Below are 26,942 nucleotides of genomic sequence, written 5' to 3' on the forward strand. Positions count from 1 at the left end.
AACATTATGGGCTAAAAGATTCTACAACTTCCTTGAGATATTTTATATTTTAAGGAGGAACCCAATACATGTTTATGAAACAAATTAATATACTTTATGTCCACAAGATGTCTGGAGCCCTAGTGAAAAACCCCAGGACGCTGCTAGTTAAAACAGAAAAAACAGCTAAAGAGAGGATAAAGGGCAGCACTAAAAAGTGGTATTTGATAGGAAAGAAGTCCTTGGTAGAGTTCCTCAAGAGATAGCCTTGAGATGCATTTTAGTATTTCAGTAAGTGGTACAAAGTCCATAGATATGTTCATGAAGTTGCAAGTAGTTCATCGATATAGAAGACAGGGACAAGACAGAGAAAGAACTGGATGACTGTGAAAAGCAGAAATGTGAAGGAATTCAACAATGCAAAGGAAATAGTCATCTGCTCAAAGACTAGGGAACAGGTCTTCTTGCTCCAAGTTCACCACGTCTGCATGGCTAGGAAAGACTTGCCTTGCTCGTCCCAGAAGACCAGGCCAGAAGACTACAAAAGCAGTGATGCCTGTGAGGAGCAGGATAGTAGCCAGGCCGTCACATGGCCCGTTCTCTGCGTCTCCCCTGAGACTGCTGTCAAGGCAGCTAAATTAGTGTTGTGCTAACCTATCTGATGCTTCCACCAGGATCTTGAGCAAGGCTTACATGTTTATTCTACTTATGCTGAGTACAACAAAACAAGCTTCCATCAGAACTGCAATCAGAGCATGCAACAAAGCATCCATTCCAGCATCCTCCCTCCCAAGGGACTCGTAGTTGGGGTGAGCTGTGCAACAACACAACCTGCTGAAAATGATGCATGGATTTGTCACATGACAAACAGAAAACACAAAGGATTTTAACTCTTGCACGTACAAGTACAGATGTCTCTGTGGAGACAGTATCCAGGTTTGTTTGGAAGGTGCACAATGCATTGTGCACAGACCGCAAGACTCTAACAGTGTATTTTCAATGCATGCCTTTCACTGTGCTGTGGGACCGAGGAATTACACATCACTCCTTTCTTGACAAGGTATCCCCCATGGCAGATTATGCACTGCATTTGTGGTGAAGGAAAGATAAACCACGGAAGGGTACCTGTAATTCAGCCCTTATCCAAATAAGTGAATGCTCTGAACCCACAAAATTGCTGCGGCGTGAAAAACTATCCAAGATGCTTCCCTGCACAGGATGTGCAGCTCTGCAAATCTACACCAGAAACATTGAGTGATAAATTCCATCAGCTCACCCCTCCAAGGTTGGATTCAGGGCTCCTGATGAGCTGAAGGCAGGATGGCTGAATAGTTCTGCTTCATGGTACTGATGCCTTCTCCCAAGTCCTGCTCAGGGTTAAAGACATACCTCCCAACTGTGGAGAGAAATGAATGCCAACTGATCTACATGCACCCCTATTCCTGTTTATAGCAACAGTGCTCCCAGCTGGAAGGCCTGCAAGCTTGGTAACTGCTACAGCCAGCATCCGAGGTACTGATGCCAGTTCTGCTTGCCCTCTTGGCTGAGCTGAGCTTTCTGGCTATGAGCAGCTCTGCCAGCCTGTGTGAGCACCTAACTCACCAAGGCTACATGCAAACAGAACTGAACAACTACTGCATTATTGATCACAACACTGTCCCGCAATCAAGGCAGCTGGGTGACTCAGGTAGGGTCTATTAAGACTATTGTGTACTGAAGACTGTGGAACAGGATCCTGTATGAAGTACATACAAAGAGCATATGTAGTCATTAGAGGATAAAGAATATTGAGCTTGAAGAGTATTTAAAGCTGGTCCCAATGAAGTGCACGACACTCTTTACAATATCAGGCTATTGAAGATTTACTGTACTTTGTTCTGTCAAAGCTACCCAGTTTGGAAACAACCTGCTTTGTTCTGGGCAAGTGGCCATCTCCAGAGGGAGGGAGGGCTGTGAATACCACCTGTTTCTCCTACAGAAACACACGCATTTTAAGAGCTGGAGGGAAAAAATGCTACACGATTGAAGTGTAAAGACTGTCATTCTTCCCTCCAGCTCAGCTAGTCTGGGGAGTAGCACACATGCAAGCTCCCTTCTGCACCTGCTCCTATGCCTTGCTCATCTGAAGGGCATAAGAACAAGACACAGCAAGATTATTTTTAGGAGAAAGGTACAACTGGTTATTTGGGGACAGCATGACACAGGCTCTTACTCCATCCAGCACAGCACCAAGGACAGTTCTGGCACGTGCTCTTCATGTCACCTTCCTTATCCTAAACTAGACACATGGGCCAAACTCTCTTGTGTGCCATGACAATAGAGAAATAAGCATGGTCTGATACCGGTTTTACATGTGCTGCATAACGCACCTATGCTGAGCTTTCATATTCATATCTTCTTCTGTGGAAGAGGTGGGTGGAAAAACAGCATACGTGAAAATGCTGCCAGCATGTTCTCAGTAATTTCCAGGGTGGAGGTGTCTAAGCATCCTCCACACTTCAAAAATACTACATAATGCATGAATACTTTCTCTGACTTTATGCACCCTCTTCAGAGGCACGATCATGGCTGTTTTAGGAACACAGCAGGCCAAACTTGTCACGTCTCTTTTTTCTCATATTCTATACAATCTGGCTATTGTGTTCCTTGTTGCATCCTTTTTGGCAGTCCTTTGTAAATGGCCTCACTTGAGATCTTACTGCTAAACAAGCAGTTTCATATTCATACTAGATTTTGTAGACCATTGATGCACAATTGATACACTCATGCTGTGACCTGCATACACTTGTTCTCATTTTAGAGATAGCAAATGTGCCATGTAAGTTCAGATGGGTTATCTGTCCACACCCACGTGGGCTCCTTGTTTGCATTTCAATCCTTCCATTTCAGGCTGAATAACAAGTCCATATCCTCAAAATCCCTGAATAATTCACTTGGTGTTGGGATTGTTCACAAGAGGAGACTTCTATGCAGTTTTAAAGATGAACATGATCTGCAGGAACAAAAACTCATCAGGGCCTGAGGTTAGTATTGCTCTGTGCACAGAACAAACTAAAAAAGGGTACAAAAGGACTCAGTCCTAAAATTGTCAGTGTTTGTATTCATTTACTATTGAACACAGGAGCAACCTGAAGCTTTCTGGGTCCTTGTTCTGTTTTGTGATCAACTTTTCAAATGGATTTCATATGGCAAGAAATACTATAGGTCATTTTATTAATTGTGAAAATGAAGATTAATAAAGCCTGTGACATCAATTTCATTGGCTTTATTGCATAGAAGGTTAGATTTCCACTTGTTCAGGTTCCTGAATGTGAAATTAGTTGTCAGCAGAAGCTGGACTGAAGCTGGCTGTCCAGGCCTGATGTTCCATCCCTCCCCTGATGTTCCTCAGGTTTTCCATTTGACACAAAACTAATGGAGCAGGACAATGCCCCTCTACATCATTCTGGATACACTCCACTTTCTCCAGTTCTCTGGCAAGATCCATGATGATAGGACCAGGTGAGATTACTTCTTAATGCAGCCACACAAAAAAAGTGACCTAGAGTCCCATTTAGTACACACTGGCTCCTGATCTGATAGGAACAGTGACTCACAGCAAGCTGAGACGATAAAGATAAGGGAAGGAGAAAAAAAAACAAAAGCGGGTTTACTTTCCTAACTGGTACTGTGCGCTTCAGCCTTTGGCCAGTGAGATTCCAGACCTGTATTTCAATACTGCTGGAGATAATGGAGAGCATCTGTAGCAGCAAGTTCTCCTGTCAGACATTTGGCACTACTCTGTACCACGGTTGTTGTAAACTTAAGGCCTGTGCTCGATGCATGAAAAACAAACCAGCAAATAAAACCCAAAACCCCAACAAATGCCTTTGTAGTAAATAAAGCTGTCTAATACAGGAAGCATGTTTCCCAAAATAAGAGTCCTCATTAGGAGAGAGCAAATGTCTTTCTACAGTCACTGTTTCATCATCTTCTGACAGGACAGTAGCACCTGGCTCTCCAGGATTACCTGACAGTGCAGATGCCAGTTGTACGGCAGCACTGAGGAAGCATCTAGGAGTTCCATCACTTGGCAGACAGACTCTACCACTACTAAAGTTGTACCCCAGATCATACAATATCTCAAATAATCTGCAGTTCAGTCTCTTTGAATATATTTTTGCAAAGCCTGACTAAAAGTTTGCTTGAGAGCTCTTAAACACCAACAGTAAAGTGATCTGAGAATTTATTTTTTTCACCTCAATTGTTCATAAATTGGATTTCAGATGCTTATAAATCAAACAATCACATAGTGGTTTATAGATAGTTTCCTGAAGTTTCTCAAAACTGATTGTGAGAGAAGATGGGACTTCTCACAACAAAAAACTTCAGTATTCCTTTTAAATAATTTATATTAATCTCAGGGAAAAAAAAAAAAGGTAATTCAAGGATAATTGAATCCTTAACCCTTGAAATAAAATTATGTCCTTTAATATTAAAAAGAAAATATTAGAAAAAAAATCCAGCAAAACATAAAAGTTCATCAAAACCACAGATTAGATTTACTTAACTTCTAAAAGCATTTCAACTAGTTCCTAAAAAAAATATGCAGGAAGAGCTTCCATAATTTCCTAAAAATACTTCTCCATGTGCATCTGCATTCAGTGAGGGAACAGACATGCTGTAACTGAACAAACAATGTATAAAAAGTTTCCTTTGTGAGAGGAGATAAGATGGACACAACATGGAAAAAACTGAGCATATTACAAATTCAGATGTCAGGAAAGTGATTGCTGTTTTGTAAGAATTCAGAAACTGAAAAAAGGCTGAATTTTTAGACACCACAGGGAAAGCACCAGAGCAAATGGTGTGGCAGGCAGACTAAGCAGAGGGAAAGAGCTGGAAGCCTCTAAACATGCATTACACAGGCAAAGCTCGGCCAGCAACTGCCAAGGGATCGCTTACATAAGCTGCATGAGGCAGTGTTGTGTGCCACCTCGTGTTTTCTTTGGGATACACATTTTAGAGCAATGACGTTTTGTCCTCAGGTACCCAGACACAGCAGGATGAAGAGTTCTTGTGCTCCTTCTGTTCTCACTGATCCAAATTTAGCATCTGTCATTGTGACAGAGCAGCTACCAGACATGCACAGGGGTGAATGAAATCATTGAGACAAGCACTGCCACATTGTAGGCTCCACTGCCTGATTTTATGTCAGCACAAGATGGTGAACGTAAGGAAAGCAGGAACTGCCTCAGATGAGGTGATGCAGCAGCCCCACTGCACCCAAGGCCTGCAGCCCCCAGTGCCTGTGGACACCTTCCCCTTGCTAAGCAACTTGTGGTGACTGACAGCAACACTCTAAGTACCATCTAAATCCAAGTAGCCAACACAAGGGTGGCACATCTGCTAAGGGTCAACAAGTTAAACTGCATGAATACATGTGCTGCAACAAGAAAGTGTCAAAGTAAAACACATCAGGTGCTCATTTTGACAACAACCACAGTAGCATGATAAACATAGTAATCTCAAAACCAGAGGATGGGCATCTGTCAAGCAGGGATGCGAGACCTTCCCAAGCCCTATTCAAGAGCACTGAAGACCTGCCTAACTAGCAAACCTAAAGACCTGCCTAATTAGCAAACCCTAATTCCCACCAGGTACTGCCGATGTGTCTACAGATACTCCACTCACCAGCTTAAGCAGCTTACCAAGAATCAGAACTTTACCCAAATCTGTGTTCCTTCCCATATGAGTGTGCTTATTTCTTTAAATCAGGACCTGGGCTGAAGGACTCAAGGTCAGGAACTGAAGAACTCCTGAAGGGATATAAAATATACATGTATATTTGTAGGGAGAGTATCCTTCCAACTCTGTGATAGAAGTAACCCCTTGCAGCTTATGTGCTTCAGAGGTGCCTCTGAAACAGACCTTTCATATCCAGCTGAGGCACAGAGAAAAACCTCAAAAATCCTCAAATAGCACTCTATTTTAGTCACTGTGGTCGAAGTAGATGGGCATGACATGGCCTTGTGCTTTTTTTTTAGGGGGGGGGGGGGGAAATCAGTGGCTCAATCCAGGAAGCATCCACAGATATTTTGAGGACCTTTCTGTAAAGAAGCATTAGTTTCTGAAAGCAAAGAACATTGGTGTGAGTATGCTGACAAGCTTGCAGTAGCTGAATTGAATTTGGACAGCTGCATGAAAAATCAGCTTGTTTGCTAAACCAGAATTCTAGGAAAAAGTCTTGCTTTTAATTTCCAAGCAACTCCTCTTCTCAGAGTTATCAGAGCTAAGGTATTTCTTTCACCCTGTTAAGACAGATATTCAACATAATAATGCAATTAGTCGTTTGCAGTTCAAGCCCTCCCCAGCAGCTGAACAGCAGTCCCTTGCTACAGCATTCTGTTCTGAAGCACAGGAGAGGGGCAGCTACTCTGCCTGTCTGGGCTGCGGGCATCTTTGAAGTATTTCAGGTGCACAGACCCCAACTCCTGTTCTTCCTGTGCTCACAAGCTGGTTTGGTAAAACAACAGGGAACTGACATATGGGCCAAATGGTTATTCTGGCTTTGGATTACCTGCAGGTGGCCCAAGAACTTCTACAGAGATGAAGCTTGCTACTACAGACTGCACTGAAAGCTCTTTTGAGGTTGTAAAAAGCAATAACATGCCTTTTGACTTGGTAGTGTGTACTGCCTGGACCAGTTAGGCCTTAGGATTCTAGATTCTGCCACATTGCAAATGATGCCTTTTTTAGTAATCACTGTGTGTCTGCATGAGTAAGTGCTACAGAAAGGGTACTCTCTTGCAGTGGAAGCACCCCAGTATTATAAAATGTTGTATGCTGGTGCGGTTACACTGGATGGGATGATCCAACGCAACATCTATCGCTGGAACTAGGTCCTCCCATCCCGCATCTGCCAGACCCATCTCTTGTTGCATCTCTTGTTGCTTCCATTAAGCTCTGGTGTTGAGCAGATGTTTCTCACAGCAAGCCCTCACGCCACTCATGTGGCAAAAGCTAATCCAGAAGTAGGTATTGGCAGATGTCAGTTTTCTGCTTCATTTGTGATCTGATTTGTGATTTGAATTGGTTCATGTGAGGGTCCAGTAAATACTAAAGCTGGTACAAGGGTGACAAGTGAATAGGTAGCAACATCTTCTTGTGTAAGCTTGGCACAGCTCTGCCAAGTCCTGATTCTTTTAAGTATTTTCCCATTACTGATACAGTATAAAAAACACTGGAAAATACTCCGATGGAACAGCCCACATAGCCCAGTCCTTTGAGCAGGGATGTCAAGAGAATTGCTGAAGGCATGAAGAAGCTATCCATTCCCTAAGGAAACAAATGAGGTGAATACTCTGGAAACAGTACTGCTTTGTGTGTATACAGACTATTCCAATGCTCTCACAAAGAGAAATACGCTGACCAAGTTTATGGAACTTGAAACTTGGTCTAAAAATGCTTATCAAAATGGCTGTGCATGAATATTTCATAATCATTGATTCTAACTTACAGCTAAAGATGCCTGTAAAGAATCTCTTTCCAATTCATTCTGAGGTTGACTTGACTTGCATGTTACAGTAATGAAGACCTTGCAATAGAAATTCATGGAAAATGTGCCAGCAATATAAAAATCTGAAGAGATTCCATCTCACTGTGCTACAGATATATTGGCTTTGCAGGGCTAACTCTGGAAAATGCTCATTTCAAGCACCAAGAGAACAGATGAGGCAGTGAATAAACACAAGGCAGGAACTAGTCACTGTTTCAAACCAGAAATGTGCTGAGGAGACTAGAAGTATTCAAAGTGAACAACAGTATTGTAGCTATTAATTTCTGCCTATCCCAAGATATGCAGTACACAGGAATGCAACAGCCAGAAGAAAAGGAATCAACTTGTGTGCTGAGCATTAGAGAAGTGGAAAATAACCCCTTTCTCCATTAGAGGCTGCAACATATTTATCTATAATCTCTTACCACGTGCTGCCTCAAGTTGTACCGCTCAACTCCACCTCCACTGCCCTCCCACAGATCACATGCTTGTAGGAACCAGACCCTTTGACAGGGATCCCAAAGTGCATGCTTTATTTCAGGAGATGCCACTTAAAGTAACATTTTGCAAGATCCAAAGAAATGCCAAATGTCACTCACAACACTTCAGTCTGACCACATGCCATAGCTGGGGCTGCCCAATATTTGTATGACACCTAGACTGCAACAAAACAGTTAGAAAAGATGGCTCAATGACATACAGTTCGTAGTTTTGATCTTCTGTCTCTTGCTGCACTGACAGCTCCTCCAAAGTTGCATCAATATCCAGCTGATTCGTCTCCAGCTGCCGTAGCAATGTCTCCCGCTGAAGAAAGGAAAACAAGCTGGGTCTGAGCAGGAAGGGTCATTGTAACAGATCTCTGTGTGCTCACAGGGTGCAGTGAGATCTGGTGTCAACACTCTACCCACAGCAATGAATTAAACAGGAGCTTTGGACCATTTCATGGTGTTCAGTTTAAATACAGAAGCATAATGGGAAACAGAAGTGGTAGCAAAAGTATGTTAATCCAGAAAGTCTGACTGTAAGAAAGCAATCTGTTCTGAGAGCTAAACTGTATCAGATACAGGATCACTAGTTGCATTTGAAGAACAGTATCAAATTCTGTGCAAAACAGTTGTACAACCAGTTCATAAATAAGCCCTTCTGGGAGCAGGACTCAGTGCAAAAACTCACATTTTTTTTTTTTTTTTTTAAATGTTGGGGCAGATGAGCAACCACAGCCTGTTAGCTCAGTGAAATTTTAGAAGCTATGGCCCTTCTGCCTTCAGTTGCTGTCCTGCAGATGGGGGACAAACACACCTGAGTTCATTTCAAATGTGAAATAAAGCAAGTAGGCTTCGCTTACGTAAAATATGTAAGTTTTTTAATTCAGTCCTTCCCTTTCTACATTTCCAACAGATTTCTGCTGAAATAGATTTTCACTGCTGAACAGAGCCAAACCACAAGTGCTGCTAGTTATGCCTCTGTGAGAGAAATTTAAGAAAGAAAAACAAAACAAACAAGCAAAAAAAACAAAACACAACAACACTGCACAACAGCAGCTGGGAGAGAGGAGTGAGAAGCAGCCCTGCAGCCCCCAAGGTCCGTGCGGCAGGAGGTGCTCCAGGCACGCAGCAGCAGTTCCCCTGTGGCCTGTGCAGGGAGAGGCCCCTGGTGGAGCAGGCTGTCCCCCTGCAGCCCATGGGTCCCCCGTGGAGCAGATCTCCACGCTGCAGCCCATGGAGGAGCCCCCGGTGGAGCAGGTAGATGTGGCCTGGAGGAGGTGTGCTGGAGCAGTTTGCTCTTGACAGAGGGACCCCGTGGTACAGACCCGTATTGGAGCAGTTCTTGAAGAGCTGCTGCCTGTGGGAAGCCCACACAGAATCAGTTTGGGAAGGACGGCATCCTGCGAGAGGGATCCTGTGCTGCAGAGTGACCATGAAGGAGAAGCAGAGATGAAGTGTCAGGGACTGACTGCAGCCCCCATTCCCCTGTGCCACTTGGGGGGAGGATGTAAAAGGGGGGGGGGGAGTTTTAGCTTCTCACTGTTCTAGTCTGCTAGGGATAGGTAATAAATTACATTAATCTCCCTATGCTGAGTTTGTTTTATCCACAACAATAACTCAAGTGATCTCCCTACTCGTATCTCAACCCTTGAGTCCTTTCCAATGCATTTTTTCCCCACCCCTTTCCCTTTGAGGAGAGGGAGCGAGAGCAGTCATGGTGGAGTTCAGCTGCCCAGCAGGGTAGAACTACCACACCAGGTAATTTTTATTCATCATATAACTATATGCAGATGGAAATTTGAGTTCAATTAAAACGTATACAAAGAACTATGAAGTTATCAGTTAACTTGAAATTCATTCATTGTGGTATAGACAAAGTTTCAGTAAAACATGCTATACATTTAAACTCGGTACACTAAACAGAACAGTACTAATCTGTACTAAGTGACTTTAAATGCTTGTATGGTTCCTGCATCCTTCAAGATTTTGGAAGTAACAAATTTCATCCTTTTGTATTATTCGTAGACTACAAGCAAAAATCAGGCCAAAAAAAGAGGAAACTATTCTGCTTACTTGTCCTCTTTCCTAACAGAAGTGAAATAAATGATGATCTAATTAACTGAATAAACAGATACAGAGGGAACACTGCTCTCCAGTGCTTATCTTATGCACTTAGGTAAGGGCTTTTATTAAACAAGTGATTTGACTTTCCTCATACTTTAGAAGGAAGACATACACCTGAGTTTTATCTATCTCAATTTTCACAGATCACAGTAAATTCAGAACTTAGATTTAATCGAGAGAAATTTGCATCTAACTTTGTAAAAAGATAGTTACTAATAATGGACTTCTAAATGCAAAAAATCTATTTTACCATGCTGGTATTAAAATATTAAAGAAGCAGATTATTTTTAGCAACGACCCAAAAGGAGGGAATAAATCATGTGCTGCAGACCAATGCTTTGGCTGAATGCCACTTTCAAGTGCTTCCTGGGAAATGGCAATTTCAGCTGTCTGCAATATTCTGTCACCTTCCAGTGCAGCACTCTGAAGGCCTGGGTGACCTGATCCTATTAGCAAATTATGTGGGCCACCAGCAGTTCCTACAGCTACACTGCATTCTCCAATTTGAGAATCCTTCCCCTGGAAAGGACCCGATAAATAATCAAAGAGCCCAGGCTGCTAGATGGAACTTGCTCCTTACTGGGGGGTTGAATTTCACCCACCACTTTCTTTATGAAAGATGCATAAAGGTAAACTGAACACAGGAACGTGCAACTTAAAACCAATGCACTAGATGCCAACACCACTAAAGGACATAGAGGAATGCCATACGTGGCCGAACAGCTCCACTTCCCCTGGAGAGCTGTGGGAGATCAGGTTGAGGAACAGAGAAACCTTGGAAGCTGACTGAGACCAATTAACTGGTATGTGCATTTAATTTTTGGCAGAATTCCTCTCCTTTTACCTACTTTGCTCCGAAGTACCAGGGAACTTACTCCTTTCTAGAGCCTCTGTCAAGTCTCTCTGAAGGTACAAACAGTACCTTTAGGAATTAAGTCTAGTTGTGACTTTCCTGCAAATTTAAACATCGTGTTGCACTGCTTGGTAATAAGGCCTGCGGGAGCAAGCCCTGGCTCCCAGCACACTCAAAGGCAAGATATCAGATGCCAACCAGGAGCAGCAAATGCCCAGAGCCAGCAAACCAGCAGCTACTGTGGAACAGCACAAAACTCTTCTAATAAACCTGCAGCAGAAACACAAACGGCACAGGAAAAAGTGTGGCATGTCTTGCCTGAAGGTTGACATCAAGTAAAGTCCCAAAGCTTGGGTGGCAGCAACCAAAGGCCTCTGAATCTGCGGTGTCACCTGCCTCCTCACAGAATGGCCAGGCCAGGAATCTCCCTCACACCAGGGAGGAAGGAAAAATGACCATCTTCATATGGGATCCTACACTGTGATTTTTATCAGAATGCATGGAAATACAGCTGCCTGCAATCCACATATGAGCACGTAACTACAGGAACATGTTTTTGTACTGCTTTTTTTAAAGGAAAAGTCAAGAAGCACCACTCTGGCAGCATAGAAAAAACGTTCCAACAGGCACAGCCAGCTTTCTCAACTACCACCTCCTATGTCAAGATGCAAAGAACAGTGCAAACATTTTGTTTACATGCACCCATCTGAATCTTCCCTTTCACATTTTAGAAACTAAGCTGTTCATGGAGAAGTCTTTTCATCATGTTTGTTTCTGAAGTGTTGAATTGCTTAATTACATTTAACAAAAACAGTAAAAAAGAACAAAAACAACACCACCACAGGATTAGAGAGTCTAATAACCAAGGTCAACCCACATGCAGCACCTGTACCTTGGATTCTGCACTACCCCCAGTGCCATCCCATGCCCACTGAACTGGAAATAAATGGGGGCTGGTCACCCCACTTCCCTCACCTCTCCTAACAACTGTCACTGACATCTTCAAATAGCTAAAGGCCATATCAGATTTATTTCTATTTCCCTGAGGACCAAGATCCGAACAAGAAGTTCTCTGGCTTTGAGGCTAATTACCTTATATAAGTGTCCTAATTACTTTCAGATTAATAGATCATATTTACTTATACAGAGTACATTTCAATGAAAGGTTGCCTAAGACTCTCATCCTAAAGCTGCTTCCTCGTAAACCGTAGTGCTACAAACACTTTGATATTTCCTGCTTACAATCGTATTTAGGAAAATCATTGCATATAGTGGCCATTAACAGTATCATATGAGCAATTTTCAGACACAAATCTAGCAGGAAGCCCATGCTAATGTCTTTGTCTCTTAACAACATTATTTGAGAAGAAGGGAGATTTATAAAAGTAACCTGGAAACTAATTATTCTGCATGATTTCCACAAGACATCACTTTACTGTAGAAACCAAGGTTATAAAAACAAACATGTAACCAACACACCATGCTTGAAGATTTTAGTCTTCTCTAGTGAGCAGCAAATCGGGTTTTAATCTCAGATTTTTAATACAGTTTTGACGAAAAGTTGTATTTTAGTTATTTTACTGGGTTTCTGTACATTTAGTTTTCTTATCCTGGTTCTTTCTAATGCATCTGCTCTGCAGACTTGGGATGTGGTAACACCCACTAACATATATAAGCTTATTCTGAACTAGCAATTCAGCTTGGATTATTTGTGTAAAAATATACACAGACATTTCACCTGCTGGTAAAAGATCATCAAGATCAATTGTCTGAATTTCTCCAAGCAGAAGAAAACTGTGATACAACTTCATATGCAGCCCCAGAAGCAGTAAGTCGCTGACCCCAAAGGACCCCTGTATGATGACATCAAAGGGTCCTCTTCTAAAGGACCATGGATGTGAATTTCACCCTTCCCATTCAGCCTTTACCTTTCCTCTTAGAAGGAAAAGGAGGCTCAACTATGACAGAGATTTGAGCCTTCTACCTGCTTGCACTGGATCCAAGCAGATCAGTTACTGTTCATCTCAGGACAAAGATTTTCAGCAAACACGTGGTATGAACTGAAGAGTTCAGAGACAAGACTTTTCTCATTCAAGTTTTAACTTACTGACTGACAACACAATTTAAATACAAAGTGTAACAACTACGCATATGTAACATTTTTAGTAATTACAACACTGGATGCAGTTTTCTTTGCAGTGATATTCACCTTGGAGCCTTTCTACGCAGGTAAGCGTTTTTGAATGAAAGAGCAAATATGAGCACTTTTGCAAACAGAGACATTTAAGTCACAGGCACCAATAGACTAATAAAATTCTGTTAACTACACTGTTACAAAAACAGAAGTTTATTCAGGATCCTTTAACAACAAAATATCCTGCATATAAAATCATATCACCTTAGAGAAAAATGAACTCTGTCCCACCCACCCTGAACATCATGGAAATACCATCTCTCTTACCTGCAGCTGCAAGAAGGGAATGTTGAAGAACTTGTGCAGGTACTTGAGTCCAAAGCTGTTCTTCATGGAAGACTCAGCATAGCGAAAATATGAGGAGCCAGGAGGCCTGTCTCAACCAGATATGCAAAGAGGAAATAAAACTTTGTATAAAACACATACATACACACAGATGAGGTACTTGCTAAATTCCATGCTGTGAACCAGCCCCTCAGCCCTCAAATGGAGGCTGGCATGTCATTCTGCTAGTGACTTGTTATTTTGTTTACAGGAAAATTCAGACTTTGTTCCTCCTGAAGGTGGCAAAAAAGCTGGATGCAGCAGTTATGTTGCATTGTCACAGTGCTGCTAGACTAGGAGATACTGCATCAGGACACTGAGCTATTGGTTCACTAAGCTGGGGGTTTGTAGATGTACAAGCTATTAATTTCTCACTGAAGGTTTTATTTTAAAACCACAAATAGACCTATATTAAGTCACCAACTCAAGCATCAAAACTGGGCATTAAACTCTAAGACATATATAGAGATAAATTTGAGAAGAAATGATTATATTACGGAATCCAGCCTTAAAACTGGCACATTTCTGTACACCTGACACAGTAACAGACAAGCAAGAGACCAAGAAAATTAAAAATTGCTTTAAAAACATAAAACTGTGTTGAAGGTACAATCTATTAACACCTGACCAACACGTAAAATTTTATATACAGGGCTCTGAGGTTCTCTGTTATATGGGAAAACCTTGCCTGTCTGGAAACAGTGGAGTACGATCTAGCTGTACCCAGAAAACGCTGTGTGGAGACGCTATGAGAGGAAGAGGGAGAAACACAGCTACACTAGCTGGCTTTCTTGTAGCAGAATTACGTGGAGTAGAAAACAGTTGTGTTGCAGGGAGAGAATTCTTTCACAAGGTAAGGAGTAACCAGAAAGGAAATGACCTCTTGGTAATAGTACTCCTGAAAGGTACATGCAGGCATGCAGTCATTGCTTCCAAGAATCTGCTAACAATCTGCTCAGTATGGGCTGCTAGATCAAAGGAGAAAGAGTCCATCATGAAAACTGAAACTTCTTTGTGAGACTCTTAAGAGTCACTGAAGCCTAGAAGCTAAGCAGAGGGTTGGAGGATGAACGTGACACAGATCTGAAACACAGCAGCAAGTTATCTATGGGTGATGACAGAGCAGCTGAAGTCTGCTCCCCTTGTCTGGTGACCATGGTGCCATCCCCAGTTACCTGTTCAGATTGTCAATGAAGTCCCGCACATCACCAGGTAGAATGACGCGGTGCTCCCCCATGTCTCTGTAATTCCCAAGCACGCAAACTGGAACGTGAGTTGGCACTTTAGGAAGCTCCCTCAGAATATAATTAAATGTCCTTCACCAAAGGAAAGACAGACACAGGCAAGTGAGGGTGAAACACCATTCTGTGAGCAGTTTCATGCACAAACCACGGAAAAAAATACAAAGTTTTTTTTTCCCCAAATCCCTCCAATACTGTGGCTTCACCCTCCCTCTAATGTATTAACTGTAAATATGTTTGTATCATTTTTTACTCAAAAATGACTTGACAAGTTCAATAATCCACTTCCACCAGAGACCACACATCTCTTCAAGTAATGTTTCTCTTAGTCCTATAAAACTGTGTGAGGTCACCAGATGAAAAACATTCCCTAACTTATGCTGGCAATGGTCTCACTGAACCATATAAAACCTTTACACGTAAGCTTGCGTTCTAAAGCAAAAACTCTTACTACCTCCCCTTTTAAATCTGTCTTCCACGTGACTCTCCCCCTTCTCCTCAGGTGAGCAAAATGGACAGCTCATTATTTCTATACATTAATGCAGCTCAGAGCATCCAAATAATCCTTACTAATACCCGTCTTCCTGGGAATTTCTTGCTATCTTTCTGTTTTCCCTTGTGCTCTGTAAAGCGGTATGTTTATAACACATCCAGCATATTTTGCACCCGTGACAGCGTTAATTATCAAGCCTCAGATACCAGCATATCAGAAACTGCAGTCCAGAAGCCCACAGGGAGACTGTTTGAAACAAACCCAGGAGTGGAGTATATTAAAAGACATGCCAGAAGATAAAGCTATTATTTTAAAGGATACAAGCTTGCTTTGACTCATTAGGCTGCATATCAGCTCTAGAGACCATCTGGGAATCAAGAGGTCTAGAAGTCATTTGCTTCCATTAAAAATGTGAGAATCACATAGCACGTGCTGCTGAAGGTGTCTTACCACTGTTTGGTAATGTCAAACATCATCACTACACCATTGCAGTTTTTATAAACATCCAGAAACTCTGCATCCAGAGCCATTTCTGACTCTGCCTGGGAAAATAAAGGCAAAAGAAGCAGTAAATAACTTGACTCGACTTCAGGATCATAGAGAACACAACTGACACAGTGCTGAACAGGCAAACTAACACTAACAGCCACTATAAAAAAATATCCACGGATTTCATGTCATCATCATTAAAAAACGTACTTGGTGGGTCACAGCTTCCACTGCCCACAGGACCAGGGTATGAAGCACCCAGCAGTCTCAGGAAAAAAAAAAAGACTGACAGCAAATGCTATATAAAACTCACTTGCTCCTCTTTCCACTGTGCCCCCAAATTGTGTACTGGCAAGGTAAGTCCATATAAGCTACAGGACAGAGTACAGAGAACTTGGCTCCTGTATTACATCTCTTCGTCAACACAAATACTGGTAAAACCAGGATGTAGTTTCAACTGACTTTCTTCCATGCAGAGCTAAAACAATACATTAGTAGCCAATTTGGTTTTCACCAAATTTAGACTGCACTCTGCAAAACACAGTGTGCTAGTCAGAACTGAACCTGTAAGGCTCCTGCTGCAATTTGGTACCAATAGAACAATTCTCACTCCTATTTCCAGGAGTGAAAAATGCACACACATTTGCAAAGAAGCAGCTGTGACATCTGTTCTCAGAGGTCTTTTCACATAAGAGAACATTTTTAAAGAAAATCTTTCCAATTTGATCACACAGATTGAGCAAGATTGGCACCCTGGTGAAACAGCTAACTCTTCACTGCCCTGACTCATCCATAACCGAGTGCATATCACTAACACCAGATTTTGCATCAATTTCAAGCAGTTTTCAAGTGGTTATTGAGGAAGTACCAAAACCTGCCCATGTGCTGAGTCCCAAATGGCAATGACACACAAACAGGAGTAATAAAACTCTTTAAGAGCCGCAGCAGTGATCATGCGATCTTTGCCTTTAAATTTACTTTCCTCAAGAATAACATCACATAGCTTTTTAAAGAGATACTACAAAAGTGCATCAGTAGCCCAAACGTGGTTTGGGAAACACGGGATTATGGTTTCCCATATGGCACTCTGTTCTACTGCAGTAGATCCAAAGGATGCACATTTGTGCAAGAGCCTCAAGGAAGCAACTCTATTTACTTTTGCACACCAGGTGGCACTTCTATTGCCCCTGCATCCTCTACATTTCAAAGAGTGCTAAAAGGTAATTGTTGGACCAGTTTTAAGGAGCAGCCAGAGACGCTGGCTGTTAAGTGATTTATTCAATGTTTCATGAGAAGTCAATTACCAAAAGACTTCCTGACACTGACTGCGTGAAAACAGGTACAAAGCAAAGAAATAAACAGCTGGGGAGGGCTCATTCCCAAAAGACAGAACTGAAAACAGCAGGAAAATTGTGAGAAGGGCACAACAGGGATAAAAAGCACAGGCAAAAGAACATCAGAGATCACAGTGTCCCTTATTCACCCTCTAATGCAGCATTAAAGCAGAAACAAATACAGAACTTAATTCTCCATAGACCAAACAAAGGTGAACAAGATGCCTCCTGCTAAGAGGCAGATGTCAGCATTCAAGGTGACTTCAAGGTGACTCACCTCCTGGGGGTCATTTTCCAGTTTCAAACCATCTCCTCGTTTTTTGCATTTTCCTTAAAAAGAATTGTAAAACAAACAAACAAAACAAAAAAATTATTACACTGGGCAGAGAACTCCAGGACAGGTCTGTGAATCCCTATGAAATCACAGCATTGACCTTAAAGCAGATTAAAATTCTACCATATGCCTGGAGAACAAGGAGGGGCGGGACAGGCATGCCTTGCTAAAGAATACCAGCTGGTCTAATTCAAAGATGAACAGGAAAAAAGTCTGTAGCAGCTTAAACCACACTCTTCACAGCATAAAGTTACAATGACTGATTACTACATGTTTCTGCATACTCCCTGACCACAAAGTGAGCTGCTCTTGCTTTAGCGTTGAAGGAGCAAAAGATCACAGGGCTGCTACAACTGGACTGCACAACCACATACTCAGCTTTCTGAGACGCTACGATGTCGTTGTACTATTACACTTACTATTACCTGAAGGAAGCAATATTGGAAATAAATGTGATCCCATATCCCATTAGGTGCTTGGGGCTGCCTTGTGACCCAAAAAAGAGCGGCTGGCAACTGAGATTTTAACAGCCAAACACAGAACTTAGACAAGGGAAAATACAAGTAAACTCGAATAACTGCGGTGAGGGGGCTGAAGAAGCAGAATAAAATCAGCCTATATATGCACAAAATGTTACAGTTGGATGGGTCAGATCTGGACATCACCACAGAAGTGAAGAAAGGAAATCCTCAAGAGGCATGCACTCAAAGCCATGTACTCTAGAGACACGCACACAAGAATAAGCTACAGAACAGACAAAGTTCTGATTAACCTCATAGGAAAGTGAAAGAGGCAGTCTACACATGTGGAGAAGATGCTAGAAAACTACTGTAAAGACTTCCATCATCTCATTGCCATAATCCCATCTTGAGGGATCTATACATTTCTCTCCAACTCACCTGCTTCCAATAAGGCAGATACCAAATTGCGGCCCTTATACTTAAAGGCCAGATCCCTTAAGACTTCTTTCTTTTCTGACAACTTCAATAAGCACTGAATACACTTACAGGCTGACTTTTAAAGTGCCACTGGCATTTGACTCAGCATCACCAGAAAATGAGTCAGTGTTTTAAATCTTAGGCTTCCTGACATTTTGCAGTAACATCAGTTATACTGTAATCACGTTTACAAATCTTAAAGCCCGGGACCACAGTGGGCAAAGAAGATGATGTATCAGTAACTAGCAGAGTGGCCACTGTCTAACATGATCTTCTGGTGTAGACAGTTGTCACTACCTGTTGCTGTGAATCTCAATATGCAAGAGCAAGCATATGTTCTTTCACCTAGCGCTGAAGAAATTTAGAGAAGACACAAACCATGAAAAAACTGTCCTTGGCCCCCAGGTGTTATTCAAATTAGTTACATACAGCAGCTTCCAGAGTTTTATCAAATGAACAGCACTGCACAGTAAATAACCCTGCAAAGTCTAGAGAGTTATGTTTTTCAGATATCAAGTATCTTCCAGATGTTAAAGACAGTAATTAAGAACTGTACTTCTGAATCAACTTTGTCCCAGTCTAAACAGTGATTAGTTAACTAAAACATAATGGTATGGCAGAGACTAGAATTTCTAGAAATTCACCCTGTCATTGACAACAGCAATGTTTGGCAGCTTGGATGCACCCACAAAACACTCCCATCATCTCTTAAGATTTTGCAATGTGGGGCAAAACCAGCTTCCATTAGCTATTCAACTCAACTGATGAAATGAACTATCAACTGACTAATTGTAAAATTTGTGGTTCTGCCAAATACTGCACATGACAACAGGGAAAATGTTTCTTTCTTCTGCCATGCATGTCAAGGAAAGGTAGTTATGAAATACAAAGTTCTAATTTTGTAGTGCTTCCCTACTTAAACCCAAATGAAGAAAATTTGGAATAGAAAAATCACCCCATCCAACACTCTCACCAGGTACTATTACAGAACTGTGCACACAGATGTCAGGATACACCCCCTCTGAACTCAGCGTTAGGCTACTGAAATCAATGTTGGTTGGTAGCGCTAATTATGAAGTTGATACACTTCTCTTAAACAACTTTGCAAACTACATTTGGTAAATATTGGTCATCTGTATTACCTGTTAGCTGTTAAGCAACTAGTGTCAGCTAAGAAAACAAGAGTTTGGGACATTTTTCTGAATGGAAAACTCTGTGGGACAATGTTCAACAGGCCTTGCACATCAGCTCTGCATGTGCTACAAGATACAGGAGACTGCAGGCACAACACCATGACAGTGCATCTGGGAGATGCTGCTGCACATCAGTACAAAATGCAGACATTTTTAAAATATTTGCAGCCCTAGTAGCGTCTTAATTTGCCATCTGAAAGTAGTAGAAATATTAATTCCAATCTTTCCCCATTCCTGAAGTTCATCTCCCTTGGGATACAAGTATGGGTTCTGATTTTTCCCAGTGCAACTGAAGCTGTGGGATGTCTAGGACATGTATACTTCCCCCTTGAATTAATTAATTTCAAGTCAGTGGAACTCATGGAGATTCTCTGAATGTCAAAGCATCACCACTTCTCTAGTTACTGCTAAATTGTGCTGGGAATGAACTGAATTTCTCATGTTAAAACAGAAGTCCAAGCAACCACAAATACCCATCTAGACCTCTTCACAGTTCACAAATCTCTCTCATCCTTAACATCCAAGTTGTCTTTCTATCCTGAACATATTTAAGACTGATGCTTAAGAATGAATATGACTTGTACACCTCTCCCTGCTTAGGGCTTCAAGATGTGCCAAGAGGAATGAGTAACACACGTGATGCTCCTCACTGCTGTAAAGGAGGTCATCTATAAAGGAGTAACAGAGCTGAAAAGCACGTGTATGTACATATTCATGCAGAGTGCCTATTTTTGGAACCAAAATTGCAAGATGAGCCAGAGAAGGGCATGGTGTATTTGATGTATGTACATTTGAGGCTGTAAAGCCAAGTGTACAAAGATGACCATGTGGTTATAGGAACAAAGTCCTGTGCTTAAGGTTGCATTGATGTGTGATCTAGGAGCCTCAGTTAGAAAACAAGGGTGTTCATATGGTGATTGCTCAGCTTCTCTAACTGGCACAATGACTGCTCCTTCTTTGCAGGCCTATCAGCAACACTAAAAACAAATAAGCTTCCAGCAGTGCCTTTAAGTCTACAGAACAGTTCCTCTGGATACCAGAAGACTGGATTCATGGCCAGAACGTGACAACCACTGCACCTCTGTGTACCATCAGATTTGTTGCAGGATAGCAAGGATTCAGTAAAACTTGCCAACTAATGTTGTCCACAGTCAGGGAGAGACGTTTCTGTACATTATTCCAAAATACACATTTCTAAAATGTTTGCATCTCCAGCATCATCTAATGACACCAGAAAATAACAGAAATATTCATTCTGACCTTTCCCCATTCTTGCAGCACACCTGGCAGGAGAGTGAAGGGGAAGGGAGAGGAAATCAATCTCCAATATTGGGTGAAAGGGTTAATGCTATTCTGCTGGCACAGAAAAAAATATGACTTGATCCCCTCAGTTCAGGTATGGAAAAAGACACAGAAACCAGACTAGCAGAAGTTACATGAGAGAAGATCAGAATTGGTCTTGAATCATCAGAATTTCAAGCAACTGCTTTGCATGCAGGATCTGTTACAGCTTTACAACCTGCAGCAGTTACACAACTTGCTGCAAAGCCAGAAAGATGAGTCAGGACTGACTTTTACTGATAGATATCTTCCCTATGTTCTTTTACTTCCAAGGGCAGCAAAGGAGACTGTAGTTACTACACATATTGGATAAAATTCAATACAATCCAGAGCTGGGGGCAAACTCTACTTGTTAAAAGAGTTTAACAAATGGCATCATTACACAAATGAGCTCTCTGAGCAGGCCTATGGAGAACCCAGCAGGCTGCAGATAACTACTCCTGTGAGTCTGCACATTTAAAAAAAAAAAATATCTGAGAGTCAAGAAAAATGTAAGAGAAGCAGTACAGTGTAATAACTGCCATTCTCTCTTGCTTCAATGCATTAACTGTCCTCACAGACTCTAAGCTTTCACAACAAACCTTTTCCCCTTACTTGCAAATTGACATCTTTATGCTAAACAAATGGCACCGATTCACCACCATTCATCAGCCAGGCAGGACCAACAATGCTACTTCCTGCATTCCTAACACAGACTGGAGGGAAAAAAAAAACAAACACATTGCTGAACTAACAAGGACAGGGAGGCACAATGTTGGTAAGCGCTGGGAAAAATGCAAAATAGTAAAACCACAACATTTAACTCAGTGCAAAAACGTACAAGAAGCTTTTCAGGGTGCAGCTTACTGAGTTTCCCCATACTCTCCTGTACATACTCACACTGAGACATAAAGAATGGCAGTACTGCATAACTGAGAAGAAGCTGAAGCTGCTTTATAAGACTAAAGTTGAACACTGAAGTTTATGGATAGATCCTTTAGACAGACAGTCTAGGAACATCCCTGCATCAGACTTTCAATACAGGTTTTTTAACATCTAAATTTAAATAGAGGTCTCTTGATTTTCTGTATCAAGGAACAGTTGTTCCAAGACTGGAAAAGTGGAAAAAAATTTAGCCTGGAAAACTATGCATGTCAAAATGCATGCTCAGAAAATGCACTTCTGGCAGTTTAAAATCCAGCCTGATAAACGCAGCGTTCTGCACATCTCTAAGTATGCATGTTAGCCAGGGTCTTGTAGGCAAAGGAAAAAAAGGAGGATTGGTTCTCATCAGCACTATTCTGCAGCAGCACTGGATAGAAGTCTACTGTCTAGATTGGCGTTGCTCTCACCAAAAGCATCACGCAGGAAGATTTTTTGTCCTAAGCATACAAAAGAAAGAATAAAAATGTCATGTAATAACATTTTGATGATGCTTACATATGAGCCAGTTTTTAATGGTTAACCTGCACACTTTGCTGAAGTTGCATTTATCAAGAAACTGCAATGCTACAGCAATGGGAAAGGATTTGATTTTATTGTATCACGATACTCTGAAGTTTTACACTGCACTGATTGAGTACATTTAACGATATAAAAATGCACATCTGTGGTCCATAAGTAGAGATCTGAACAGAATGGGTTTCATCTCGAAAATAAATAGAGTCTCTTCAGATTTCTAATACATGTTCCACAGCCAGAAATGAAAGCAGTACCAGAAGAGCTGTTATCAACATCTGCTCATATCAAATCCAATCCATCTTGCCAAAAAAATGACAAGTCTCTAGTTTAGAAGATGACTCTGCTCTGAGAAGCTATTCACAGAAATAAATGCTGGAGCCACATGATTCCCAAATTAACTGTCAATCTATTCATACTGAAGCTGCAAGGCTGAGAGAAAACAGATGTTTTGCTTAAGATTCCAGCCCTGTGCATATTATCCCAGGATCTGAAAGCCAACTTGTCATCAGTTTGACTTCAGCAATACCTCTGACTTAAGTAAGGTTTTTGCCTACTCTGTGAAAGACCAGGGTTTAAAAGAATAAAATAATAAAGCTACCAGGGCTTTCATTTAAAGTTATTGGCTCAAGTTTAAGCTACAGGCTCTGCTCTGTTAAGCATATGAACTACAGATGCTATCTTAATTACCTTTTTGTTTTTGCTCTTTTCAATATCATTTAGATAACATGAAAAAATTACTTTCTCCCTTTCCCGCTCCCTATTGTATCTATCCTATTATTTTTTGGTGTTAATGCATGTGTAAGTTGCACATGTGGTACATCAGAGGTAGAACACCTTGGATGTAGGTCTACTGAGGGAACGTGTCAGGAGTCAAACCATAAGAGTTTGAAATTTCAATCACTGTTGTCAATAAATTTGAGGGAGGGAAGCACACAAAGAACAGACTTGCAGAGCATAAGACGCTCACCTGTAAAGCTGCTTTCATGATCCTACTCACACTTTAAACAATGAGCCTGTCTGGTACAGGAGACCTCTCAAAAGCCAAACAAAACATGAATTTGGGGCTACAGAATGGGCTTTAGGATTTACATCTGAGCTCCCAACCCACTGTAGTAACAGATTCCATTGCATTCAGGTTGTGCCTTCACATATGTCTACCATTTATTTAAGAAAATAGAACTTCATATATTGGTAAAAATTGAAAACTAATGAAAAATACCTTTTATACATCGTAACACTTTCATTGGCTAAGCATTTAGGACAGATTTAAGTAATCAGTTTCTCTTTCATCCTTTCCTCCTGCATACATTATTCACTGCAGGTAACATTTTACCAATTTTACAATACCATTCCTTTATAAAAGCAGCTTGGCAAGAATTTTATAAACAGAACAAAGAACTCAGTACCTGTGTATAAATATATATAAAACTATAAAGGAGAGAACATGAAGTTTATAGTAAAATTCAGAGTCTGATTACACTAAGCAGCAGACTATTCCATCTGTCACACAGCACATGAAACAACTGCTTCTAAATACTGGATTTTATCTAAAGTTCAAATTGCAAATAATGGGCTCTAGCACAGGAGACTCTTCTTTCCCTTCCGTATTTTTCCAGGAAAATCAATGTATTTCAAAAAAAAAAAATACAAACCTTTTTCTAAATAAATTAGAAGTAAATGGTACTTTTGATTCCATATAAATTCTTCATTAAAATTGAGAAAAAACAGAATCTCCAATAGAAAAGAACTTATGAATCTTACCTTTGTCAACTACATCCCATACTTCAACTTTAACAATATCATCAGTGGCTAAAAGCACAAAAAAAAAAGACAGCGTCAAAAAAATCGGTTCAGCAAAATGAGCAACACTCAACCCTTACCACACAGAGTCTAACCCAAAACTAGTACTGTCAAAGTAGATCAAAGTCAAAAGAAAACTAATTCTGGAGTTTAAAAAACAAAACAAAACAAAACTAAACACACACAACTAACACAAGACCTACTTTGGAAGGAACAGGCTGTAATCCAATACTGCGATATCTAAAAAATTTCTTAAAGATTCTTACTCGTATGACAGATTTCCTTCACATTTTATCAGAGATTTAAAATGTGTTATAAATATTTCATATGCATTTTTTATAACATACAGAGGTTCTCATGTTTTTTCAGAAAAAATATAAATTTAATTTGAATAATGTCTGGTCTGAAAGCAAGGCATACAGCTGAAAAACGAAGGAATACACACATTTAAAGAAAATCCATCTTACTAAGGCCATTTTCACGTAAATATTACAAAGAGTGCAGGCAGTCCAGCAGCCACAGAAATCCATTCTCTCTGCAAATTTCAAGTTGCACTCTATGAAAAATAAGGTATTACTGCAGCTTGTTAAGACGTAAAACTGCTAAAATCAGTAAATAATGGGCAGCAAGGTAGATTTGAGTTGCTAAAATTTGAAGCAAGACAAACAAAATTCTCACTAGAAAGACACTATGGCAAATACTGACAGCTAGCAGTTAAACTTTCAGTTGGCATGAGGGATGGGTAGCTTTGGTTAGAAATATATATTGAATCTGAATAAGCAGTCTGATCTTCACAAAGTTCCAAAACACAGTTACTTTTGGAAATGCTACAAAGTAAAGGTTGGACTTGGAGCAGCTCTGAACTTAAAGCAGCGGAACATGAAGATGATGGTGTCTGAGAGCAGAAAATAATCGCATAGCATGGCAAGAGAATTTAGCTAAGCGCCATTGTCCAGGTGGGAAACATTTCCCCTACAGAATTCACTGTTGGCTTAACTTAAAGGTTTCAAAATATTGTAAATACAGATTTTGAATGATTGTAAAGCTTGATCCTCTGCTTCTGGAGCAATATCCCTTCTTATTTTTATGTATAAAGGTCAATCAGCAGCCTGTCTTTTTCCTCATAGCAACTCTCACTTACCTTCCCATTTGCTAGCAAGGAGGCATGGTACAAGATGAGGAGGTATGCCCGGGGTCAGCCCAGCCAGTACACCACAGGCCCAAATGGTGCCGAAAACACAACAGGCATACAGCAGCCTGCAGCCTTACACCCTCTGCCCAAACCATAACACTCCCCAAATTCAGTCTGGCCCCATATATTTCTACAAACCAACAAATCGGGTAGGGCTCAAGTCCAAATACTCGTGATTACTCACCCAGCTGTATGAGCAGCTCTTTACACCCCAGACTGTGCATGAGGTTGCTCTCACTGGGGCATGGGATGCCTGAGGCCACGGTGCATGCGGGGTGTGCAGCCAGGCAGCGGGTGCTCAGGCACAGATCACCTATTTGAGTTCTGCCCCTAAGTTCATACCTGACAGCTGGGACTGGCAGTGCTGCTGCTGCCCCAAAAGAACGAGGGACAGACAGACCAGACGTGCCAAGTCAATCTTGGTGCCTTTCAACAGTCAAGACACTCTGCAAAGGGACTGAACATGCTTTCCCTTCTCAGGCAGCAAACCTTTCAGGGGTGCAGCAGGCATCCAGAAGGCAGTTTGATTTTTCCAGCAGCTCCACATGCAGCAGCACGTAAGCACTAAGAAGAGGTTTTTCCCAAGAAGTTGGAAAACCATTCCAAAATAGTCCGCTGGGGTGCCACACAGTGCTCTCCTAGGCCTAGTACCTAGTACTGGGACTTTGCTCCCAAGCTCCAGAGAACCCCACCTCCTTATGATAACGTCAATGGACCTTCAGTAATGTTCTCCTGGTGGGTAATGAAATCCTGCTGAGCAGCAGCACTCCTAGATAGCTGAGGAGTTGAATTGTTTGACTAGAAAAGATCTCTCTATATCCTTTTATCTGAGGGGAAGTGTAGAACTTAGCTAAGAAACTACCTACACAAGATGTAAGAAAATTGTTTTCCATGTTGGTGGTGTTTTTGTTTTTGTTTTTTTTTTTTTTTCCCCTGTTAGCACCAGTGCTTCTGCTGGCCAGTAGCCAGTAAGTTCTTCCTTTTCATCACCAGCTTCATTCCTGATTATCCTGAACACACAAGAGGATAATTACTTTAGTGTTGCTTTGCTGACTTTTTTTTATGACTCACACAGCAGTAGGAGCAGCATTTCACCCTAATGGATTCTGAAGGCATGTCGCAGGAAGAAGAGTGCCAATACATCATTTTAATTCTATAATTTGGATTAGCACAAGCCATAGATCAAAACACTCAAAAATTTTTCTACTCTGTTGCTATTTCGCTAAGTACTTTGTAGCCAGTGGCACATTAAGGCACTGTTCTCACAGAACATGGTGAAGAGGTGAGAAGACTCAATTGCAAGCGTTTATTTAAAAATAAGAATCATTGTTTTACGGGTGGGTTCATATTTACTCTCACACAATTACATGACTCATTTCATATTCTTTGGATCACAAATCATACAGAGCAGAGCAACTCTGCAATTCCACACATCCATCTATACGGCACTCAAAGCATTGGAACAAAAGTATTTGCTAATTTTTATTTCGGACTCCCTTTTTGAGGCTGACAAAATGAGAATAAAATTAAATGACTCCCATACCCTAAAAAAAACATACATTAGAGTCGGGAATGGTAATTCCTTACTTAGATACAAAAAATTCTGTAACAGATACAACTGTTATACAACTGTCACAGAAAAGTGATTTCG

At 41.2% G+C, this 26,942-nt stretch overlaps 1 protein-coding gene across 4 annotated transcripts in view; it reads right to left on the minus strand.

Moving 5' to 3' along the window:
- RABL6 (RAB, member RAS oncogene family like 6) overlaps positions 1–26,942 on the minus strand; it is a 56,825-nt gene that overhangs the window by 18,580 nt on the left and 11,303 nt on the right. For 3 of the 4 annotated variants that reach the window (XM_027471076.3, XM_013095018.5, XM_013095019.5), the window contains 6 exons: positions 24,061–24,108; positions 17,331–17,383; positions 15,681–15,772; positions 14,672–14,812; positions 13,440–13,545; positions 8,217–8,320 (listed from right to left, as the gene is read on the minus strand). In XM_027471076.3, the coding sequence (XP_027326877.1) occupies positions 8,217–8,320; positions 13,440–13,545; positions 14,672–14,812; positions 15,681–15,772; positions 17,331–17,383; positions 24,061–24,108 (544 nt within the window). Of the gene's footprint in view, positions 1–8,216; positions 8,321–13,439; positions 13,546–14,671; positions 14,813–15,680; positions 15,773–17,330; positions 17,384–24,060; positions 24,109–26,942 lie in introns of those variants that run through there. The other variant, XM_072025543.1, reaches the window with a different exon arrangement.

The sequence above is a fragment of the Anas platyrhynchos genome, chromosome 18 (genome assembly GCF_047663525.1).
Source record: "Anas platyrhynchos isolate ZD024472 breed Pekin duck chromosome 18, IASCAAS_PekinDuck_T2T, whole genome shotgun sequence".
NCBI lineage: Eukaryota > Metazoa > Chordata > Aves > Anseriformes > Anatidae > Anas > Anas platyrhynchos.